Below are 23,481 nucleotides of genomic sequence, written 5' to 3' on the forward strand. Positions count from 1 at the left end.
CTCCCATGGTCTGCCATGAATTCTAGTTGTTTGTGTTCACTGGAAGGAAGAGCCTTCAACCAGGCAGTGATCATGTCTCCTCCTCCTTGAGGATCCATCACATGCAGGCCCTGGGTTGGAGGCCGAGGGCATAGAGATTCCCTCTTGATGGAGCTCACAATCTGCCTGGGGACACAGACTGGACGCCACACCACAGGGCAATGCATATCAGGTATGCCACATACATTTGCTGCATGAACAGGGACTGGAATTCAAGCTAAGGTGTTAGAAGAGCTCATAGGAGGGCTTCTGATGCCAATTCGAGGCAGAAATCAAAGAAGGCTTCATGAAGGTGACTATGCCTATCTGCGTCATAAAGAATGAGTAGGAGTAGGCAGGCCAAGATTGGGGGAGGCATGGGGGAAAGGCATTCCAGGCCAAGGGAAAATGTCCAATAAATGCATGGTCGTGGGTGGAAAATAGTTAGCAAAATAGTCAAGCTATTGTCAAATGTGTTGAACTGCACTGCCTGTGGAAAATGACCACACATGATGCTCCTGGAAGGGCCAGTTACACTGGAGTGCTCCAGCCACCACCGCCATCACAGTGGACTCCTCATGGCCCCCAGACCCTGCAGAGCTGGCCTCCTCTCCAGCAGCCAGGCCCTGGCACCCACTCACTGCTCAGGGAGCTGCCCAATAGATGACATACTTTTCCATGGCACCAGCCAGTTGCTAGGAATCTGATATTACCTTGTGGTCCCCACACTGGTTTTCACCAGCAGCCATCTGGCAGGAGCATTTTTCAATAACTAGACGAAATTATCCTTTGGAGAACTTGGAGTCAAAATAATCACAGGGGGGAAATCAGACGTAGGAGATAGTTTAGAACTTCCCTCTGGCTGCTCTACGTTTTCCTCCTCCTTCCTCTCACAGAATTAAGTGTTTAGGGTTCTCTAGAACTAGGCTCTACATGGACTCAAGAAGTGACAGTAACTGGTATTAGTGGTAGCTGGGTAATGCCGGGCCGCAAAGAGAAAACATGAGAATCATCTCAGGGAGTGGCAACAGAGTTAGGGAATTACCGTGCTCTCAAATCCCCACAGAGCCCTTGAAACACTGGACTTGGTCTGCACTTTGATATCCAGGCAGTGTGACCTCATGGCAAGGGCATGGGGCTGGAGCCAGATGAAATAGAGATGAACTCTCAGCCTCTCCTCTTACCAGGTTTGTTTGGGGCAAAGGATCTCATCTGTAAATTCACTTCCATGAGAAAAAGCTGGTACCACAGGGTTGCCTGGAGACTGTGCTGGACAACTGTGAAACTGTGAATTGTACCAGTTCTGGTTTCAGGATGTGGAGGTCGAGAGGTTGAGTCATGGCTCTGTCACAAAGCTCTTAGGCTTTGGAGGTCTGACCCCACCCCTAAATCCTCTGGTATGCGTTTTTCACTGAAAGTATAAGGCTAGGTATTAGCCATTTAAGGAATTATTCTGCAGCTACTTAAAAAAGTTATTTTTTTAAATTAAAGCACATCTTTGTATGTTGATAGCAAAAGACCCCAAGATTTACTGGGCAAGAAAAATATATAACCTAAACATGCATTGTATGTATTTTGTGCAAATAAAAAAGGGATATATGTGTGCACACACACATCTATGTGCTTACATCTGTATAATTCGTGTTTTCTGGAAGTATATGTAACAGACTATTCATGAGAAGAAAGCCTTTAAATTTTACTTTTATTCCTTCCTATACTGTTGGGACTTTTCTATCCATGTGCTAATATAGCTTTTGTTTTAAAAATGTCAATGGGAGTTGAGAAAGCTAAGAAATGTTATTGTAAATGTTAAGATAAAGATGAAAAAAAGCCAAAGAAACATCTTGCTTGCAGGAGATTCTCAAGAGACGCTTGTTAAATTCACACTTCCAAACATGATGGAAAAAGCCCAAGGCTAGGGGGTACAGAAAACCCAAGCTTAGATCCCAGCTCCCCATTCTATCGGCCACGTTGTGTAACTGGCGTATCTCAGTTTTCTTATCTGTAAAGCAGGTGTATTTATATGAACAGGTAAGGTCAGATGACAATAAGGATTAAATAAATCACAAATGCATCTATCCTAGCACACAATAACCATCTCAATAGAACAGTTGGAGTTGGAGGTGTAATATTAATCTTTGTATCAAAGAATCTAAGATTTGCCAGACTAGGAGACATCACCCAAACACAGGGAATATGAAACCGAATTTTTAATAATTTTAAGTAGGCTTCACGCCCAATGCGTGGCTTGAACTCAAGACTATGATTAAGTCACACGCTCTACCAACTGAACCAGCCAGGTACTCCAGTATGAAACCCAATTTGTACCACTCTTCCTACAGCTTTCTCAATTCAACATTAAGCTTAAGAGACCAGGGATCCAAAGGTCATCTGCGGCCTACCTGTGATGAACTGTTAAGTCAGCAGTTCTCAACTAAAGGCGAATTTGCCCCTAAGGAACATGTGGCAATGGCTGGAGACATTTTTGGTTGTCACATCAGTGGGGTGCTATTGGCATCTGGTGAGTAGAGGGTAGGGATGCTGCTAAACATCATATATCGCACAAGACAAGCCTCCAGGAAAGAGAAATTATCTGGCTCCAAACAGCTAACGTTGAGAAAATCTGTGCTAAGTTCAGTCAACTCCTCAGTTGACTCAGCTACAAGCTACAAAATCCCTAAGGTCGTAACTTTTTAGTCCAACTGGAAAGTCAGCTCTTTTATTTGCATGCTGTATTCTAGATCATCGAAGCAGCTGAGAAACTGGTACAGGCCTGGAAATCCTTAACACCAGGAGTTCCTGATCTTTGCAGACTAAGGAAATACCTTCATAATGTTCTGAACAAACTGTATGAGATACTCTGACCCTACCACGGTCACTAACTCCTTTCCCCATGTTAAATTTTACTCTCAGAATTAGAAGAGTTAGAAAAGCTTAACCTCTGGGGCGCCTGGCTGGCTCAGTCAGTGGACTGTGAGACTCTTAACTTCAGAGTTCTGAGTTTGAGCCCCACATTGGGTGTAGAAATGACTTACTAGAAAATAAAATCTTTTGAAATAAAATGGTTTTAAAAAGAAAAGCTTAACCTAGACAATACAAGGGACAGTTCACTTGTTTGCTATCTCCAAGCATACCTATACTTTTGCTCAAGGTGTGACTTTGTCCAGTGATCTCCCACTCAAGTTCAATTAAAATCTCACTTCCAGGGGTGCCTGGGTGGCTCAGTCAGTTAAGTGTCTGCCTTTGGCTCAGGTCATGATCCAGGAGTCCCAGGATCAAGTTGTGAGTCTGGCTCCCTGCTTTGTGGGGAGTCTGCTTCTCCCTCTGCCCCTCCCCTGCTCATGCTCTCTCCCTTCCTCAAATTAAAAAAAAAAAAAAAACCCAAAAACCTCACTTCCCTAACTTGGCTATTTCCTCTCTCCTCTGCTTCTAATGTACTTTTTAAAATAGGAAATGGGTTTTGGGGAGCCTGACTCAGTCAGTTAAGCATCTGATGTCAGCTCAGGTAGTGATCTCAGGGTACTTGGATAGAGCCCCCCCGAGTGGGAGTGGGGTCTGCTTATCCCTCTCCCACTGCTCCTACCCCTTTCTCTCAAATAAATTTAAAAAAAAGATAAGAAAAAAGTGTTTCCTTCGTGCTATCTCCAAATCAAATACCAAAAGACTAGTTTCTTTCTTTTTTTTTTTTTTTAATTATTTATTTTTGATAGTCATACAGAGAGAGAGAGAGGCAGAGACACAGGCAGAGGGAGAAGCAGGCTCCATGTACTGGGAGCCCGACGTGGGATTCGATCCCGGGTCTCCAGTATCGCGCCCTGGACCAAAGGCAGGTGCCAAACCGCTGCGCCACCCAGGGATCCCAAGACTAGTTTCATTAATGATCCTACTCATATAATTCAAGGTCTTCTTCTCTCTTCAAAAACTATACGTTTCCTTTATACTGAGCTTTATATTTGTATCCTCACATCTAGACCCATTCCAAAGGCACAGGAAGTATTAAGACACCAGCAAAATCAACAAGAGTTTCAGTTTAGAGCTAACTCGTCCCTCTACCAAAAATTAGTTTCTGAATTGGCACCTAGATGGTTCCAGGAGCAGATGTACATATCCAGGAGCCAGGCCAGAGGCAGAAAGGTTACTCGAGACTGGGTTACGCTGAAGAAAAGCAGCTGCTAAATTTACTCTGTGCTTGTCACCACCACAGCTAGACTGCTCTGTCTCAGTGGTCAACCAAAGCACAGCTCTCCACACACAGAAAGCCCGGGTGACCCGTTTCGGGAAGAGCAGAAGAAAACAGTCAAATAGCTTCAGAGTGAGTTCTCTTGCGGGGACAGAAGCTGTGGAACACATGTGATGGAGATGGGGAAAAGAAAAAAAATCAAGCAGATCTAAGAGCTACTTACCTGTAAGGACCCTGTTTTAGCTCCTTCTTTGTTTTAAATTGTGACCAAACATAAAGGCCTAGACTATTCCTATCGTATCTCTAGCTCACATCCCGATACTTATCTCAACTTCCTCAAATGTCAAGTAAAAGCTAACATGGTAAATCACCACAGGACACTGTGATTGAGGACCAAACTTTAATATTTCAAGGACATATCAAGTGAGTTACTGGTGGGGTTACAGAAGCTTCCATTCATGCCACCACAGCAAGAGTCAAGAATTCTGAAAGTTGAAGCAATTACTGCTTTGGATACATAACAATATATTAAAGCATGTCAGAAAGTGCAAAAAAGGAGGCATTCAGCAGAGCAAAAACAAGCAACAGGCTGATTGTCCTAACAGAAGCTCTTTCTAGAGCTCAGTCCCAGGAATTAGAGCTGCCTCAGCCAGAGAGAGGTCCAGACATGGGTTTTGATGGATTCTTATTACAACTAGTCAAAGGCAAGCTCAAAAAAACCGAGGTTCACATTTCCCCCATGACTGTCCTTGGATCTTGCAACAAAGAGAACATTTGGCTACTTCTCACATGTAGGCTGAGCAAGAACCCAGTGGCAGGACTTAGCCAGTGATTCTGACCCCAGGCTGACATCTCTGGGCCCGAGCTCTGAGCTCCTCAGGCAGGACAGCCTGGAACTGCTCCTGCACCAGCATCTCCACAATCTGCTCCTTTGTGTGAATATCGGGTCTCAGCCACTGTCCGGCAAGCTCCTGGAGATGTCTGAGGACATCCCTAGGCCCAGCTGCGTCCTCATAGCGGAATCTCCGGAACCTCTGCCTAGAGGCTGCCGCATTGGGAGGATTCCTTCGTGGCATGGTTTCCACATCTTCAACGGAGTCTGCATCGAGGTGCTCTGGTGGAGCCTGGACCTGGGGAGCCGATATTAGGACAACTTCTGGCTCCTCAGCCATCATCTCATTTGAAGGTGACCCTATTTTATCATTCTGGACTTCTTTATTTCTTTGTGTCTCTAGGTACCCTTCAGTCTCCATTCTGGAACTCTGGAAAAGGAGGTCTCAGACTCCTAAACACAGAGAAGAGACAGGCTCAGCAAAAACAGACCACAGAGACTCTAAAAACCACCTTGATCTCATGGATCTGATCCAGACCCAGGTTTCATCAGTTTTCCAATCTTAACAGGTTTTTTTTTTTTTTTTTTAAAAGATTGTATTTATTTATTCATGAGACACGCAGAGAGAGGCAGAGACATAGGCAGAGGGAGAAACAGGCTCCTCACAGGGAGCCCAATGTGAGACTCAATCCCAGGACCCCGGAATCACGATCTGGGCCAATGGCAGACTCAGAACCACTGAGCCACCCAGGCATCCCTTAACAGGGTTTCTTTTCTTTTTTTTAAAAAAAAGATTTTATTTATTTATTCATGAGAGACAGAGAGACAGAGAGAGAGAGAGGCAGAGACACAGGCAGAGGGAGAAGCAGGCTCCATGCAGGGAGCCTGATGTGGGACTCGATCCTGGGTCTCCAAGATCATGCCCTGGGCTGAAGGCAGTGCTAAACCGCTGAGCCACCCAGACGATCCTTAACAGGGTTTCTTTTTTTTTTTTTTTTAAATTTATGATAGTCACAGAGAGAGAGAGAGAGAGAGAGAGAGAGGGGCAGAGTCATAGGCAGAGGGAGAGAAGCAGGCTCCATGCACCGGGACTTAACAGGGTTTCTTAATAAAGTTATTAGAAATTCTATTTTTGTTTCTTCTGGATCAATTGGCACAATTGAGAAAAATGTGTCAGTGGTTTATAAAAATGAAGAATGCAGGTCCCCGCCCAGTACCTGCGCCGGCTGCGGGGGGGGGGGCAAAAAAAAAATGAAGAATGCAAGCCTCCTAGCTAGAGTCTTCTACAAAATCTTTCATCCATCTTCCCTGCATTACAAAGTATTTTAGATTATGTTAAAACAAAAAACTATGTATGCACATGACTTATAGGGGAGGAATATCTTTAAAATCATGGATGTTTGCTTCTTCCAATGTCTTTAATGGAGTTATGTGTGTCCAAAAGCTAGCTATGAGTACTAAAATATAAGAGATAAAGGTCTTTTCATTGATATCTACTCTGCTGTCTTTTCTACCCACCCCCCAATTCTTTTCATGATGAAATAATGAGTGTTAAAAAGTACTTTAGGGGATGCCTAGGTGGCTCAGTTGGTTAAGCAGACTTTGGCTTAGGTCATGATCTCAGGGTCCTGGATCAAGACCCACGACAGGTTCCCTGCTCAGGGAGGGGGCCTGCTTCTCCTTCTCCCTCTCCTACCTTGTGTTCCTGCTCACTTGCTCTCTCTCAAATAAAAAACACATAAAGTACTTTAGGAGCTACCATCAGAGTGGAATCTAAGCTGCCACTTCACAAAAAACAGAAAAGCTTCTATATTAAGATCAAGATCCTAAGTTCCTCTAATCAGGGCTGCCCGGGTGGCTCAGCTGGTTGAGCATCTGACTCTTGATTTCTGCTGCAAATCCTGAACTCCATGCTCAGCAGGGTGTCTGCTGGAGATTCATATTCTCTCTCTCTCCGGGCCCCCACCCCTCCCCTCACTTGCATGGGCTCATGTTCTCATGCAGATTCTCTCTCTCTCTCTCTGAGATAAATAGATAAAATATTGAAGTTCCTCAATATATGGGAAACCAAAGTAGTCAGAATTCTAGTACCACAGACTTCCAATTCTTGCGATGTTTGTCAGCTCTAGAATTAGCAAACCAGCAGTAGTGGGGAAGGAGAGGAGGGGCACACTAAAGACCTGTAAAATGTCAGAAAAAAATAGGCTTTGCTCCACTGGGGTTAGGGCCCCAGTCCACGAGAAAGGTTATGTACAGGAAAACCACAATCGATGTTATTAAAAGAGAGACACACACACACTCTTCAATACAGAAATATTGTATCCGACAATACAGAAATAACTAATTTCCACATCGGGCTATGTCCAAAAACTGTAACGCCGATGACACGGTCATTTTTCAAAGGCCATCTCTTTTTTTCATTAACAAACCCCCTCCCCCAAGAACTAATCCCTCCCTGGCCAACAAAGCAGGAGTGTTGACATTTAAGATCCCTCCCACCTCAGAGGCTCTCTCAAATCTGTTTCCTGGGTAACAACTAGCAGAGGCCAACAATCAACAACACGGACCAGCTGCCTTGCCTTAACTCGCTCACCGCTCCTCATCACCTCTTCTTTAAAGGTTTCACGACCCATTTTCTAGGAACCTTGAATTGATTCTAGACCGTACAGTTTGGATATTCTTGGGAGTATACTTGTTCTTCTCATATTATCTGGGGTTTTTTGCTCAATGAACAGCATGTACTCTTCCCTAAAAGTAAGCTGTCACTAACCTAGAGTGATGAAGCCCAAAGCAATACAGCCTCTGGAGAAAAAGGAAAACAATTAGTCAAGGGAAGGCTGGATGAAACCTGAGAAAAATGGGCAGCCTGGGTGGCTCAGCAGTTTAGCACCTGCCTTCCACCCAGGGCGTGATCCTGGAGTCCCGGGATCGAGTCCCACGTCGGGCTCCCTGCATGGAGCCTGCTTCTCCCTCTGCCTCTCTGTGTGTGTCTATCATGAATAAATAAGTAAAATCTTAAAAAAAAAAAAAAAAAAAAAAAAAAACCCTGAGAAAGCAAAAGTGACCATCAACAGGGGAGTAACTAAAGCACTGTCAGACATTCAGCAGAACAAAAGTGCAGGCTCCTAAAGCATGAACTCGGCCTGTGAGCGCGGATACAGACCCACCTCCCTAACACACCACCCGACCAAGTGGCAGACCCGTGGGCAGCACCATCTCACCTGAGGAAACTAAAATACACACAGAGCAGCATCCATTACCTGCTCCATCCACAAACAACACCTCCGACCGTATTTACTGGTGAGCAGCAGGGACAGGAGGAACATGGATCATCCCCTTCCCATGTGGATTTCTTTTTAACTATGGATCACTTTCTTAACTCTAAAGGAAGCAATGTCCCCCCCTGCTCAAAGCCTTTCCGAGTGAAAGAAAGAAAGAAAAAAAAAACCCTTGTATTAATTCTTCCAACGCCCAGCTCCAGAGGTCCTTACAACCCCGACTTGTAAGAGCAGTCCCAACTGTCGGGAGGCCAGGTTCTCAAGGCTGGATCTGAGATGCACCAGCTGCACGAGTCACCCCGCTTACAAAGCCCATCAGTTTCAGAAGCCCTCGCTGACGTTGTGCTGAGCATTTCACACTCTTCCACGCCATCCTCCGGGCCGCCCCGGTCAAACTCTCCACCCGACCCTCTACCGCCCCAGCGGCCTCTACCAAGCACAGCAGCCGCCGGCGCTATCTGCGGGGTTTGACACGCCCGACGCCCCGCCGGAGCTTTCCCTCCTCCAGTCCTGCCCTTAACCCAGCAGGGCGGTTACTGTCATTTCCATTCGCACGTAAACAAACTGAGGCTCGAAGAGCGGGGATTGTGCCCAAGGTCACGAGGCCGGGACGTGGGGGGACCACCCCGCCGAGTAGGAAAATCCCGGCCTCCAGGCGGGGAGCGGGGCCGGGCTCCTCCCACCACATGGGCGCGGCCTGGAGGGCCTAGTCGGGCCGGAAAAGGGTTTCTGGGCTTCCAGACCGGGACCTCCTCCTCCTCCGGAGCAGAAGCGAGATCCAAGGCCACGCCAGCCCTCGCGGCCCGCAGAGCCCTCGCTTCCCCGCTCCGCGGGCCGCCGCCGCCGCTCCCAACAGACCGCGCGCGGGGAAAGGAGAGGCGGGAGGGAAGGACGGAGGGATGGAAGGAAGGAGGGAGGGAGGGAGGGAGGGGGCGTTCACCTGCGCAGGTGCCACCTCGGAGGGCGGGGGGAGGGGGGAACGGGGGCGGGGACCCCTCGCCACCAGACTCGGAGCCCGAAACCGACTCCGAGAAGAGGAAACCAACCACCGGGCGCAGAGCTTTGTAGCCCGCCGCCGGAACCGGAAGTCGCGCCCCGCCCGGAAGTTGGACGTGAAGGGCGGGGGGAGGGACTGGGTAGAGGGGGGCGGGGTCTCTCTAGGCCTTGGCGGGAGCTCCGCAGCTCGGTGGTTTTAACCCCTTCGTGGGCTTCGTGCGGTGCGCGGCTGGGGGTGCCGCCTGCGCGGCTTCTCCGCGGAGGCCAAGCTCTCCTACGTCTTCTAAGCCGCGGTTTGCGCAGCTGCGAAGTGGAAAGAGGGTGAAGCGGGAATTGAGACACTCCGGGAGCCCGCCCGCAGCTGACTCAGCGCCCCACCCTGAGGTTGCACCCTTGAGCCTTTGCACCACCCAGGGGAAAGAAACCAGAAGAGAGGGCTGGGTGCTGCTGCTTGGAAACAGTGGGCCCGTGTGGCCCCCGGTGGAGTCAGTCCACGGGAGGCAGTGGGCGCCGTCTGTTTAAAGCTCCCGTGCCTCAGTCTACCCAGGGAGAAGTGGGCATGTGCGCGCGCGGGGTTGCCGGTGTCTCCAGGGGAAGACCCTTGCGTGTAGAAGGCTCAAATCTCTTTTTATTTTATTTTATTTTTTTTTAAATCTCTTTTTAAATTTTATTTAAATTTTATTTTTTTCAAATCTCTATTTTTTAAACATCTCTTTTTAAATTTTATTTTATTTTATTTAAAAATTTTATTTTTTTTAACGGGTGTTATGCTATATGTTGGCAAATTGAACTCCAATAGAAAAAGTTTTTTAAAAATAAATTTTATTTATTTATTTATTTTTAAAGATTTTATTTATTTATTCATGAGAGACACACAGAGAGAGGCAGAGACACAGGCAGAGGGAGAAGCAGGCTCCATGCAGGGAGCCCGATGTGGGACTCGATCCCGGGTCTCCAGGATCACGCCCTGGGCCAAAGGCAGACGCTCAACCCCTGAGCCACCCAGGCGTCCCATAAATTTTATTTAAATGCAGTTTGCCAACATATAGTATAACACCCAGTGCTCATCTCATTAGGTGTCCTCCTTGAGGCTCATCACCCAGTTACCCCATCTCCCCACCCACGTCCCCTTCTGCTGTCCTTTGTTTGGTTCCCAGAGTTAGGAGATTCTCATGGTTTGTCTTCCTCTCTAATGTTTCCCCACCCCGTTTCCCCCTCCTTCCCTCATGATCCCTTTCACTATTTCTTATAGCCCACATAGGGGTGAAACCATGTGATGATTGCCTTTCTCCAATTGACTTATTTCACTCAGCATAATGCCCTCCAGTTCCATCCACGTCATTGCAAATAGTAGGATTTCAACTTTCCTGATTCCTAATATTCCATTGTGTTTGTGTACACAACATCCACAGTGGAAGGAGCCGCGATGTCCTTTGACAGATGAAGAGATAAAGAAAAATTTAAAAAAAAAAAAAAAAAAGGAAGAAGAAGAAGAGGGCTCAAATCTTGGCCCCCTGAGTGCCTCTTCCCCAAGATTTTCCAATGGCTGATGGTTAAGAACTGAAGATGTGAAGTCACATTTAGCTACAGCGAGTCCTGGTTTAGCCTGGATTTGAGTCTGGAGCACACATGTTAAAATAGCACAGCCTGTGAAAGGAAGTGCAAAGATGCTAACCAAGCAACCCTCCCACATCCTTGCTCTTAACCCTGAAGGGGAAGGGACTTGGCTGTTAAGGACAGGCACTCAGGTAGCCCACCCATCTCTCCTCCCATCTGCCCTATCCAAGTGGGACAGGCTAAGGAATTAAGAGGGGCACTCCAAAGACCCCTGCTGAGTTATCACCGCTCCCCAACTCTCCTTACTCTCCACTCTAACCCCTCACATGGCCCACTCCATCCCAGCTCACCCCTAGCCAATGTCCCTGGGAAAGAGAAGATGTACCTTTTGTCTATACTGCCGCTGCCGGTCGGTAAACCTCAAGATTGCCAGACACTCCAGCTGGTGGGTGGATAACCAGAGCTCCTTGCCATGGCCTTACTCTTGGGTCCCTTGCCCACTCACCCCTCCAGAGCAGTCTCCACCTTTCACCTCCCTTCAGCCTTGGTTTCCTCATCTGTAAAGTGTGAGGGTTGGACCACATGAAGGACTTCCAGTTACCCTCCTCCTACCCCCATCCAATTCTTATATTCCTTAGGAATCCTTCAGAAAACTGCTGGAATGGATTGGGGGTGGGAGATGGGGCAGTGCTTTAGGTCCTAGAGCAGCTCGAATTTTAAAGATTTATAAATTCATGTGAAAAGTATATATGTTGTGGCTCTGTGTCAGATTATCATATCATTCAGGATAAAATGTAAACTTGGTACTTTGCCCCATATTCCTCATCTTTCCCCACCCTCCTATTCACTTACCCTGCTCCAGGTACACTGGCCTTCTAGTTATTTTGCAAACCCAAGAAGCTCATCTTTACCTCCTTGGTGATCTCTGCTTGTGGTTCTCTTTCCTGACATCTGCTCCTCCAGCGTCCAGTTCAGATGAGGCCTCTCTAGAGCAGCCTTCTCTGTACCCCCTCTTCTAAAGGCATCCATGCGGTCCCTTTGTAGCCTGTTACTCTGTATTGTTATTATCTGTTTATTTTCTGTCTCCCCCACTGGAAGCAGTAGCCACAGGGCCAGAAACCTTAATTGTCCCATCACCATGTCTCTGGCACCTAAAACTGAGCATAAGGTGGGTAAACATCTGTTGAATGAATCGATGAATGAATGAATGAATGAACAGAGAAGGCTTGAATTTTATGGTAAAACCAATCTGGTAGGGATCCCTGGGTGGCGCAGCAGTTTGGCGCCTGCCTTTAGCCCAGGGCGCGATCCTGGAGACCCGGGATCGAATCCCACGTCGGGCTCCCGGTGCATGGAGCCTGCTTCTCCCTCTGCCTGTGTCTCTGCCTCTCTCTCTCTCTCTCTCTCTCTCTGTGACTATCATAAATAAATAAAAATTAAAAAAAAAAACCAATCTGGTAAAGACCATGAGGGACACAGGTGTAGTTTAACAAAGTTAGGATTATTAATTTGATGCAGAAAGCACCCAAAGAAATCATGGATGTCCCACGAAATAAAGGAAGAAACAGGGTCACTGTAAGATTTGGGGGAAGATTGGAAGTTAGATGAAATTGAAATAAAGCAGTGTTGATAGGCTTAAGACAAATCTGATCTTATAGGAAGGGGTTAACATCTAGCTTGAGATGAGAAATAGACTCATAGTCCTGTATCTTTGGATACCACAAAGTTAAGATAAATATGGACTGTTGTGTCCAAAAAACTCTTCGCTGAAGCTCTGCACCTGATTTGGTAATCCAGGCTGCTTCTATGTCAAATCTGGCTCTGACTCGCCGGACAAGAGTGGAATATTTCATCTCACTGACATGATCTTGAACAGCAGAGTTTCTCAGCACTGTCTTTGGTGTTAATTGAGAAAAGAAAGTTTGGCAGATTCACATGTGACAGGAATCTCTTGAGGCCTCAATCATCTGGATGTGAGGGTCATCTAGAGCTCCAATCTTCCCATCCCCAGGTGACCTGAGTTCCTTGGGTCCCACCTCACTCTGGGTCTTCATTAGAACACCGAGTCAAGCCTCCGTCCCTTCTTGGTGTACCTGTCAGATTCTCAGCCAGACTCTGGGCCCAAGAGTCTGGCCCAAGTTGGGTCATTTTCTTCTGTTCATGCCTGCCACAGAATATCCATAGCCACTCAATCGATGTCCATTGATCTAACTGTTGATGGGTTTTCTGAATGTAAAGAAAAGGAAGTAGAAGAAAAGGAAGTAGTATGATGAAGCAGTAGCTGTACAAGAGATGTGGGAATGACGTGGGTGGTTTTTTAAAATCTCCCAAAGTGGAAGTTCATAAAATGTAGTGAAAATGAATGCTATGAAAAAGGAACAGAGAATGGGATTGTTGACTCTTTTAAGAATTAAGAAAAATGAATCACTGACCTGTTAATGAGTTTTATTTTTTTAAGGATTTTATTTCTTTATTCACCAGCAACACACAGGGAGAGGCAGAGACACAGGCAAAAGGAGAAGTAGGCTCCTTGCAGGGAGCCCGATGTGGGACTCGATCCTGGACCCCGGGATCACGACCTGAGCCTAAGGCAGATGCTTATCCACTGAGCCACCCCAGCATGCCTGTTAATGTGTTTTAAATGAGAGGGAAATTGTTGACACTTTGTGATTAAGGAGAAGGCAACACAGCACGGATCCTTTATATTTTCCAAATGGGAGTTGAAGTGTTGACATTGTGCTTTTGCAAGCTGTGGATTTTCTTCATGATTTAAAGATTTTATTTATTCATTCACGAAAGACACAGAGAGAGAGAGAGAGGCAGAGACACAGGCAGAGGGAGAAGCAGGCTCCACGCAGGGAACCCAGTGCGGGACTCGATCCAGGGACCCCAGGACCACACCCTGAGGTGAAGGCAGATGCCAACCGCTGAGCCACCCAGGCGTCCCTTCTTTGTGATTTAGAAAACAAAAAGTTGTTGGCATTGACACTAATCATTAGTCAAAAAAATTAATTATGCACTATATGGTTTTTAAAGAATTTGCATTGTCAAGACTTGGAGATTAAAAAAAGAATATTGAATTATTGATCAAGTTGTTCACACTTTTAGGCAAGATTTCCTAACTCCCTGTTGCCCACATGTGAGAAGTGTGTCAGCCCCCCTCTGAGGGAGGGGGGGGTTCCCCGAGGGCCTACTACCCAGCCGCAAGGTGGAATTTTACAGATCTGACTGCCTTTTATCCTAAAACTATTTTGGAAAATTGTCAAAGGATCCTTCCCTGCCCCATTGGAAAGAAGTCGATACTCAACTTTTGCAACCCTGCTCTGCCCTGAGCACATCTGACTGTTACACAGATGTCACCTGGCATTATCAGTCTGATTCAACACAAATGATTAGCATATGCCGGTTCCAGATTTTTTCTCATCCTTCCCCACACCCTTATGACGCAGAGGTCTCTGCGATGCCTGACTCGGTTCCTCTCTTGTCCTCACTCTGGCCTTGCCGGACCAGTTCTTGGGCTTTTGTAGGACCTGGAGTCAGGGGTACAGGGTTGAGAGTTCAGGAGTGGTTATGGAGAAAAGCGGGGAGGCAGTTATAATGTGTGGGGATAGTGGATGGGAAAAGGAAAAAAAAAAAGAAAGAAAGAAAGAAAAATTTAAGTACTCTTGATATAATCACTTTGGAGAGCAACTTGGCAATTGGCGAAGTTGAAAATGAGCACACTCTCCCGCCCAGTAATTCCATTTCTTGGAATATACCCTAGGGAACCTCTCACACATTTTTACCTGGAGATACGTCCAAGGACATTCACTGAAGCCCTATTTGTAATCATAAAAAATTGGCCCTGCTGTAAATGTCCATCTGTAGGGGGAAAAGGATAAGGAAGTAGTGTTATGCAATAGGATACTCTTCAAAACTAGCAGAGATGAGCTAGAGATATATAAAGTAGCATGGAGAGACTTAAAGAAACAAAGTTGGGCGAATGAACCAAGTTGCAGAATAATACATACAGCATGAAGCCATGTGTGGACTTTTAAAAACCTAAACAATGCAATACACTGTTTATAGATATTATATATGTGATTTTAAAAATATGTAACGGCATGGAGTGGAAGGATAAACACCCAATGCATTAGTAAGGATAAGTTAGGTCAATGCCACTGTAACGAACACCCCAAATCTTAGTGGCCTATACTAACAGAGTTTATTTCTTGCTTGTGCTGCATGTCCAGCCGGGGGGACTGGAGGCTCCCTCTCTTCCTCATGTCCTCACTGTGGGACTGGGCTGACCTATAGCCACCCATTGCCATGGCAGAGGGAAAGAGAGCTCCGCAAACGTCCCACCTCTCAGATCTTCACCTCGCCCAGAGACAGCCATATGGCCAAACCCACCTTCATGGGGGCAGGCAAAGATTATCCTGCCGTGTGCCCCGAAGGAAAACCAGTGCCATTGGGTGAACAACCCCACAGCCATGATGATGTCCTCTGAGTACAAAGGGGCCTGCAGTTTAGTAATGTAGGTATTATTTTAGAAAATATGAAGCAAAAATGTGGAATTTGTTAATTCTGGAGGGAGGTTTCATGGGTGTTTCCAAAGTGATTCTCCATGGTGTATCTTTTTAAACTTTTTAAAACTAGAAGTAAAATTTTAACAGGAGGGGGCAATGGGGCAAGAGTAATATTAAAAATTATAAACGTGCGGCGCCTGGATGGCTCAGACAGTTAAGCATCTGCCTTAGACTCGGGTCATGATCTCAGGGTCCTGGGATCAAGCCCCGCATCGGGCTCCCTGCTCAGCAAGGAGTCTGCTTCTCCTTACTCCTTCCCACCTTCCTGTGCGCTCTCTCTCTCTCTCTCTCTTAAAAATAAATACATAGAATCTTAAAAACAAAACGAAACAAAAACAAAGCTATAAATGTATATCCTTGCTGGGCTCCTATTTGCTTTCACAGTATCCAGGAGGAACACAAGCAAAGGAATTCCATTGTTTTTATGTTGCTTTTGCACTCCTTTGGGCCTCAGCAGCAGCTCAGTGGGCTCCCACCCTGTTTGTGGCATCGTGTGTGCTTCTGGGTGTGTGTCTGCTCCCCGCCACAGCAGGGGCTCCCAATGTTGTTTCAGTCACATCTGTACCCCAAGCCCCCAAACTTGCCACAAAGAAGGTGCCTTGTAAATGTTTAATGAACAACTCTGATACGCTCATTTCTATCTGAATAATGAGCTGTTTTTCTCATTCTCATGAAAGGATTGAATCTGGTCTCATCTCCCATATATCAGATCTCAGGTTTTAGGGACGCCTGGGTGACTCAGTGGTTGGGTGTCTGCCTTCAGCTCAGGGCATGATCCTGGGGTCCTGGGATTGAGTCCCACATCGGGCTCCCTGAGTGGAACCTGCTTCTCCCTCTGCCTGTGTCTTTCTGCCTCTCTCTCTCTCTCTCTCTCTCTCTGTGTGTGTGTGTCTCTCATGAATAAATAAATAAAATCATTTTTTAAAAATCTAAAAAAAAGATCTAAGATTTTAGGAATAGCTTCGAACAGAGCAGGCAAGTCAAAGAAGGAAGACTCATGTTGGGGGTTTCTGAGAGATCTTTATTTTTTACAAAGAATGTGGATCAGCACTGCCACCCAGGCCTTGGTTCTAGTGGCTTGACATGACCTAGAAAAAGTAGAGAGACCCAGAATAGTCTAGTTATGAGCAGATTCTGAAGCCATATGGAACTGGGTTAGATTTCCAGCCATGCTACTCCTCAGCTGTATGACTCTGGGAGAGTGACTTGACCTCTCTGAGCCTCAGTTTCCTTGTCTATATAATGGGTTGTATTCGTAATACTCATCTCATGGGGGTGGTTGATGAAACTATTAACTAAGGATGTTTACGTAGTTTATAAATGGTGGCTATTACTGTTATATCACGAACAATATTAACCTTCCCTGACTATTCATTCCCAGAAGAGATTAGCGCTTTCGCTGGGGCCTGAGCATCCCAGTCACAGCTCTCCCCACATTTCATGATTATTGCTCATTTAATCATCTCTTTCCCCACAAGGCAGCCCTTTGATTTGACACATCATTCTATCTTTCAGGACAGGACAAGACCTGGACCAAAGAAGACATTTCATAAACACTTGTTGAAATAAGGCAGTTCAGCCATAGTTCAAAGCTCCATCCAAAAGCCGCTGGAGTTGTTGGGGTCACACCATAGCAGAAAACATCCCCAAAGCCCTCTGAAATGTATCTGAGGGCCCCTCCACTCCTGACCTTTGGGGATCCTTTCAGCCTCTCCTCGGGATCTGCTGTTCTCACCCAGCCCCGGCATGAGGACACCCTCCTGCTTGCCCTATCTCGCTCACCTCCTCGATCCAGTCATTGAAGGCTGAGACTCGTGTGAACACTGTGGGCTTCTTGATGGTGTTGCAGCCGAAGGCAGACACAAAGCTGGTCACACCGTGAACCTGCCAGGAGCCATCTCCCGTGGGGCAGTTCAGAGGTCCTCCAGAGTCACCCTACAATGGTCAGAGAGAGTGCTGGCAAGCTAAGCCATGTCTGAGATTGAAAGAATCAGTTCAGACCGTGGGGATTTTGAGAACTCCCTGTGTGACTTGACCTCTCTAAGCCCCAGTTGGCTTGTTTGGGATGGGAACTTATATCTGACCTACAGGATCTTGGTGAGAAGTAAGTGAGATAATAAATGATCTTAGCACAGCACCTAGCAGGGAGGAAGCAATAGATGAGTGGTTGTTCCCATTATTATTTCCAAAGCCAGTTATCCTATGATGTTTCATCCTCACTTCTAATACAATGGTAGTACCGTTTTATCATGACTTCAGGACCACAGAGGTGAAGGTGAGTCTAGGATCATGATCCTTTGCTGTGCTTCGAGGGGAAGCCTAAGGACCAGGTCAAGGCAGTGTGAGCTGGGACCAGAAGACAGAGGCCAGGGCAGCATGTCTGGACCACACTGACTTCCTCCAAGTCTTGCCTGGCCTGGAGGCTGAGTGGGGCAAGCAGGGAGGAGTTCTCCTCCGCCTCCCAGGCAGATGGCAGAGGTTCCCGGACCATGCACTTTGAGTCAACTCACATTGCACCCAGAGAGGATGTCCCCGCCAGCGCACACCATGGTCTTCTTTACAGAGATGCCCCACCAGTCCAGCTTGGAGCAGTGCTCATAGTCCACCACGGGCAGCAGAGCCTGCTGCAGCTTGTCCGGGAGTGGTCCGCCGGCTGCAGGATACACCGTGCTGAGTGGGGTGGCATGGGGGTGCAGGGCTGGGAGCCTCAGAGTGGGGTGGGGGGTTGAGGAAGGCAGTTCTAGTCTGATGGGGACTCTCCTCCCACCAGAGGGTCCTGCCTACTTTATTCACCATAACATCCCCAGCACCTGGCTACCCAAGAGACACTAATAAAATGCTCAGTTGAACATATTAGTGTTTGGGCAAATGGAAGGAGAAAGTGCTCCTGGAGGAGGAATGGGGGGCAAGCACAATGACCCATCCTGATTGCTCGACCGCCCCCCACCCCACCTCCAGGCCTAATCTTTCTGCCCACGGTCCCTGTGACGGGCAGGAGGGGTCAGCACGCACTGTAGAGACGGCCCCAGCCGCTGATGTAGCAGGGCGCCCCGTTGGGCAGGATTTCCCCGGCAGGAGGGAGACAGGCAAGCTGGACCGCATCTCCCAGCTGGGCACTTCGGGAGAGCTTGATGAGGGCGATGTCATTGCTGGGGGAGGAGAAAAGTCGGGAAGAGTCAGGGGAGCCTGGTCCTCGGCCAGACCAAGCCTCACCTTCCTGGCCTTGCTGCAGAGAGTTCATCACCAGGATGTCCCCACTGTTCTTGTCCCTTCAAATGGCACATGTTTTTAGGACCAAGCAACCTCCCACCCCTTGTGCTGATGCAGACCCTTGGCCTTCCTAGCTGTCCTCAGCTCTGACACCGAGGTTCGCACACTTCGACAGTATTGGGATTGTGGAGGTCTTGTTAAAACACAGGTTGCCAAAAAAAAAAAAAAAAAAAAAACCCACAGGTTGCCGTGTCCTGCCCCCAAGGGTCCTGATGCAGTGGGTCTGGGTGGGGCCTGAGGATTCACATTTCTCACGCTGATGCTGCTGGCCTGGGGACCACACTTCGAGAACCCCTGCTTGCTTGTCACTCAAGTCATTGTGTGTGGGTCCCCTTTCCTCTCCACATACCCCAGGAGTCTTGTGAGGATGGGTTAAGGGGTCATGATCAGGTAATGATCAGGATCATGATCATCATGACCCCTCTTTCCTGCACTGCACTTTCAGAGGTTCCACACCCTTCTTTGACCCTCACCAGAAAACTGCTGAGCTACCCAGACACATGATTTTGCACATGCTTAAGGGCCTTACGAAGCCCTGCTTCAGTGTTCTGACCCAGTGATCACCTCCCTGATCGTCAAACCACCCAGGAAGTCCAGAAAGTCATGCTTGACATATGATATACTTGAAGCCCAGAAGGGCAGTGACTTGCCCAAGCCACACAGCAACTTGGTTTGGGGCTTGACTCCTGGTCCAGTGCTCCTCTTTTTGCCCACATTCCTGGGAACCCAGAGCGCACTGGACAAATGTCCATTGAATGGAGGAACCCTTCGATTTGGAAGAGGGGATGCAGCGATGTCCTAGGCTTGGAGGAGTTCCTGGCCCCCCCTGAGCCCTGCTGTCCTTCCAAAAGCAGAAAAGTTTGGTGTAGATGACTCTCCTCGCTCTGCCCCTCAGTGTGTGGGACTAGGTCCCAGGCAGCTGGACCCAGCCCCACTGTCCCCGGAAGTCTCCTCAGAATCATCTTTGGGTCATGGGGGGAACCAGTAATCTCTGGTTCTAGACCAAAGTATTCACTCACCCACAGGCTACACAGTTGGAATTCCAGAGTGGGTGCACGAAGAGGTCCCCTGCATTGATGGGGATCACCTGTTCGGAGCCCTCTTCCTCAGCCCGGTTATACTCGCCCAACACCACCTGGTAGGTCAAGGAGCTCCTGCCGGTGGAAGTGAGATCAGTCTGGGGCTGACTGGCCTGCCTCCCTCCCCTCCCACAGCCACCCACTGCCCCAGGTTCTCATGCAGTGACAAGGGCCAGTAAAAGAACTTACGAGATGCAGTGGCCTGCAGTCATCACCCAGTCGGGGGCGATAAGACTGCCCCCACAGGTATGGTGGAAGGCTCCATTCTTCTCGTACTGTAGGGAGACCTGGTGGCAAGGGAGGAAGGAACCTAAGTGGTCTGAGCCCCCAGTAAGGGCTGATATCTGGGGCTTATAGGTTGTGTGCACCGTACAACTCTAGAGGGCATCATCCATGCAGAATGGCACCCTCTGGAAATGTGCAGTGTTCAACCTACACTACTGTGCCATTTATGGCTGCTTTCATACTACAATGGTAGAGTTAAGTCATTGCAATGGAAACCATATGGTTGACAAAAGCTAAAATATTTACTCTCTGGTCCCTTACAGAACAAGTTAGCTGACCCTTCCTGTAGACCAATGCCATCCAATAGAATTTTCTATGATGAGGGAATGTTCTATATCTTGGCTGTCCAATACGATGGCCACTAGCCATATGTTGTTATTGAGAATTTGAAACGTGGCTAGCATTGACCAACTGAATTTTTAACATTAATTAATTTTGAATTAAGTAAACACATGTGGCTAGTGGCCAAACACATGTGGTCTAGCCCCCTGTGCCTCACTGACCTCTATAAAGCCCTTCATTCATTCCTCTAGTGCTCTCAGACCTTGTAGCCCTGTTGTATAATTCGAGGAGTCTAGGTATGTGTACCCCAAAACCTCTGTCTCTAAACATAGTGCCTGAAGTTCCACTATTAGTGCCAGATAAGCATTGCCTTCTCCCCAGACTCCACTTGCAACTTGCCAACAGCCCAATGAGGGTTATGGGTTGAGTGGACAAGACTTCCACATGAAGTAGACTGTCCAAGAGCTTCCCGGCCTTTGGAAGCCAAAAAGGATACCAGAAGCGAAACAGTGGGGTCATGACTGCATGCCTTGCAGCACCCATGGTGGGAAATAGTGCTGCTGGTATCCCTCTTACCTGCCAGGGCCAGCTGTAGGGGACCGCGTCCTCACCATTGACAACACGGGAGGAGGGCTGGTAGGAGGGTCGGCCACAGCCAGAGGCTGGAAGGAAAAGCACAGATGGCAATCAGCCAGGAAGTCCCCAGAGGCAGAGAAGAGGCCTGGGTCCCAGGTCTAGATGCACCACAAACTGGCTGCGTGCCCTGGTGCAAGCGCTTTCCCCATTCTGGACCTCTGTAGCCGCATATGAACAGTGAACATTTGGGCTAGAGCAGGGCTTTCCAGAGTCCCAGGGAGGAATGGAGACGTGACCTCGTTCCACAGCAGGATTGAAGGAGCTGGGGCACTTAGCACAGTGCCTGGTGTCCAGTGAGCCCTTGAGAAGTGATAACTATTGTCATGAAAAGCGATGGCTTTGGAATAAGACTGCCTGCGTTCAAAATGCAGCTCTGCCCCTACTTCTAGGGTGGGCTGCTTTACTTCTCTGAGGGTCAGTTTCTCCATCTGTAAAATGGGGTTAATAGTGGTACTGCTCACGTGTTATGGGGATTACAAGATATAATATAAGAAAAAAAATCCTTAGTACTCCCTGGCATATAGCAAGCACTCAATAAACATTATCTGTTACTATTGCTATCAGTGTAGGGAGACTGCAAGGAGGAGGTGGCCCTGAGCGGGAATAGAATATGGCAGAGAGACTAGGAAAGGGTGAGACCACAGGATATGGAGTAGGGAAGAGGGAAGGAGAGGAGAGGTGGAGGGTTAAGCGGAGGAACAGAAATCCTGACCCCCTCAGTCTAACCACAGAGCCCAAACTCTTCTCAACTAGCCTCTTTACTGCCTCCAAAGAGGAGTCCCACCACAGTTCTTTGGGTACCCCAGTCTTTCTCCGGAGCTGTCCCAGCCATGATTCCCCCTCTACTCTCCTACCCCAGCACCAAGGTGAACCCCCCCACCAAACATGCCGAGATATAAGCTGAGACCCCTTATGTGGAGATAGGTGTTGGGTTCACGAGACCCAGGGTCGGTGACAGATTTCAAGGGCTCCCGGCCCAGGGCAGCACAGGCTGGGGTCTTACCGAGGGCCACAAATAGGAGGGAACTCAGCAGCCGGAGCATTGTGAGTTTTGAGATGATAGGAAAGACATGCCGAGCCTGGGGCCTTATTATAGGGCAGAAAGCAGATTGGGGGAGGCAGGTTGGGCCCCGTTCCTGGAACAGGTGGTGGAACGCCAGCTCTCTCATGGTCCAAGGCCATGGCCCCCACCTGCTGCATATGGGGGAGTGACAGCCAACAGCAAGAACCAAGTTTCCCTCCAACCTGTGGCTACACAGGTGGCATTGAGTGGCCAGCTGATAACAGGGGAGGGGGAAGGAAAGTTCTCATTAGAACAAGCCAACCTCCTCCGGGAAAGAACATGGGCTCTGGAACTGGTCAGACCCCGGGTTCAAATCCTAGCTCAGCCATCTGCAGAGTCTTCATCCTTGGGCACATGGCTTAACTTCTCTGGACTTCAGGTTTTTCATCTCTAAGTTGGAAGCTATGTAAATACCCACTAGAGAAAAAAATTGTTGAGTGATTTCTCTGTATCAGGAGGTTCTAGGAGATGGACCTATGAACAAGACATGCTCCCAGTTCCCCTAGGGCTTAAGTCCAGTAGGGAAGACTATGACAAATCAACAAAAATGAATAAAGGCTACTTTGTGTGTGTGTGTGTGTGTGTGTGTGTGTGTGTGTGTCATTTAAAGAATAATAGTAAAACAAATGCCTTCATTCTCACCACCCAGCTTCGGAAATAAAACATTACCATCCCCCTGTGTATCTCAACCCTATGACATTTCCTTTCTTTCATTAGATTTTCACATACACATATATTCCTTTTTTTTTTTTTTAAGGTTTTATTTATTTATATGAGAGAGAGAGTCAGCAAGCACCAGGTGGAAGAAGGGCAGAGGAAGAGGACAGGGAGAGGGAGAAGCCGACACCCCCACTGATCAGCGACCCTGACGCGGGGCTCAATTCCAGGACCTGGAGATTCTGACCCGAGCTGAAGGCAGACACTTAGCCAGCCCACTGAGCCACCTGGGCGCCCCATACATATATATCTCTCCTAAACAATACAGCCGCTTTCTTTTTGGCCCTTTATGTGAGTAGAATCACATAGTGATTATTTATTTGTGATGTCATTTTTATTTGTGTTCAATATTGATTTCTGAAATTCATCCGTAATGATGCATGCAATGGATTTATTTCTACTATTTAGTATCTATACTTCAAATATTCCAACATCTATCCAATCTGTTGTTAACAGATACTTGAGTGTTACTCATTCTTCGCTTTTATGGAAGTGGGTCACATATATCTGTTCTATGCCTTGGATAAGAAGTGATGAAACAGGGACACCTGGGTGGCTCAGTGGCTGAGTGTCTGCCTTCGGCTCAGGGCTTGATCCCGGAGTCCCGGGATTGAGTCCCACATTGGGCTTCCCGCAGGGAGCCTGCTTCTCCCTCTGCCTGTGTCTCTGCCTCTCATGAATAAGTAAATAAAATTTTTTTAAAAAGTAATGAAACATAGG

At 47.7% G+C, this 23,481-nt stretch overlaps 1 protein-coding gene and 2 long non-coding RNA genes across 3 annotated transcripts; 1 reads left to right on the forward strand and 2 right to left on the reverse strand.

Annotated features, from left to right (window-relative positions):
* On the forward strand, positions 1–18,274 carry LOC140597996 (uncharacterized). The gene is made up of 2 exons (XR_012000117.1): positions 1–211; positions 16,945–18,274. It is a non-coding gene; the product is annotated as an uncharacterized lncRNA (long non-coding RNA).
* Positions 4,585–9,682, reverse strand: LOC140597995 (uncharacterized). The gene is made up of 2 exons (XR_012000116.1): positions 9,249–9,682; positions 4,585–5,483 (listed from the first exon to the last, which is right to left on the reverse strand). It is a non-coding gene; the product is annotated as an uncharacterized lncRNA (long non-coding RNA).
* Positions 16,430–22,029, reverse strand: LOC112929845 (chymotrypsin like elastase 3B). Its single transcript, XM_026012132.2, has 8 exons — positions 21,985–22,029; positions 20,922–21,007; positions 19,968–20,065; positions 19,719–19,853; positions 18,442–18,578; positions 17,940–18,082; positions 17,212–17,364; positions 16,430–16,517 (listed from the first exon to the last, which is right to left on the reverse strand). The coding sequence occupies exons 1-8, from the start codon at positions 22,022–22,024 to the stop codon at positions 16,500–16,502; spliced, it is 810 nt and encodes a 269-aa protein (XP_025867917.2). The 5' UTR covers positions 22,025–22,029; the 3' UTR covers positions 16,430–16,499.
* Between the last annotated feature and the right edge of the window lie 1,452 nt (positions 22,030–23,481).

Source organism: Vulpes vulpes, chromosome 2 (assembly GCF_048418805.1).
Source record: "Vulpes vulpes isolate BD-2025 chromosome 2, VulVul3, whole genome shotgun sequence".
Taxonomy (NCBI): Eukaryota; Metazoa; Chordata; class Mammalia; order Carnivora; family Canidae; genus Vulpes; species Vulpes vulpes.

Coding starts and splice junctions, on each gene's coding strand:
- LOC112929845 (XM_026012132.2), bottom strand. CDS start 22,024: ATGCTCCGGCTGCTGAGTTCCCTCCTATTTGTGGCCCTCG. Junction 20,066..20,921: donor CCTACAGCTGGCCCTGGCAG/GTAAGAGGGATA, acceptor CCTTGCCACCAG/GTCTCCCTACAGTACGAGAA. Junction 19,854..19,967: donor ACTGCAGGCCACTGCATCTC/GTAAGTTCTTTT, acceptor TTCCACCGGCAG/GAGCTCCTTGACCTACCAGG.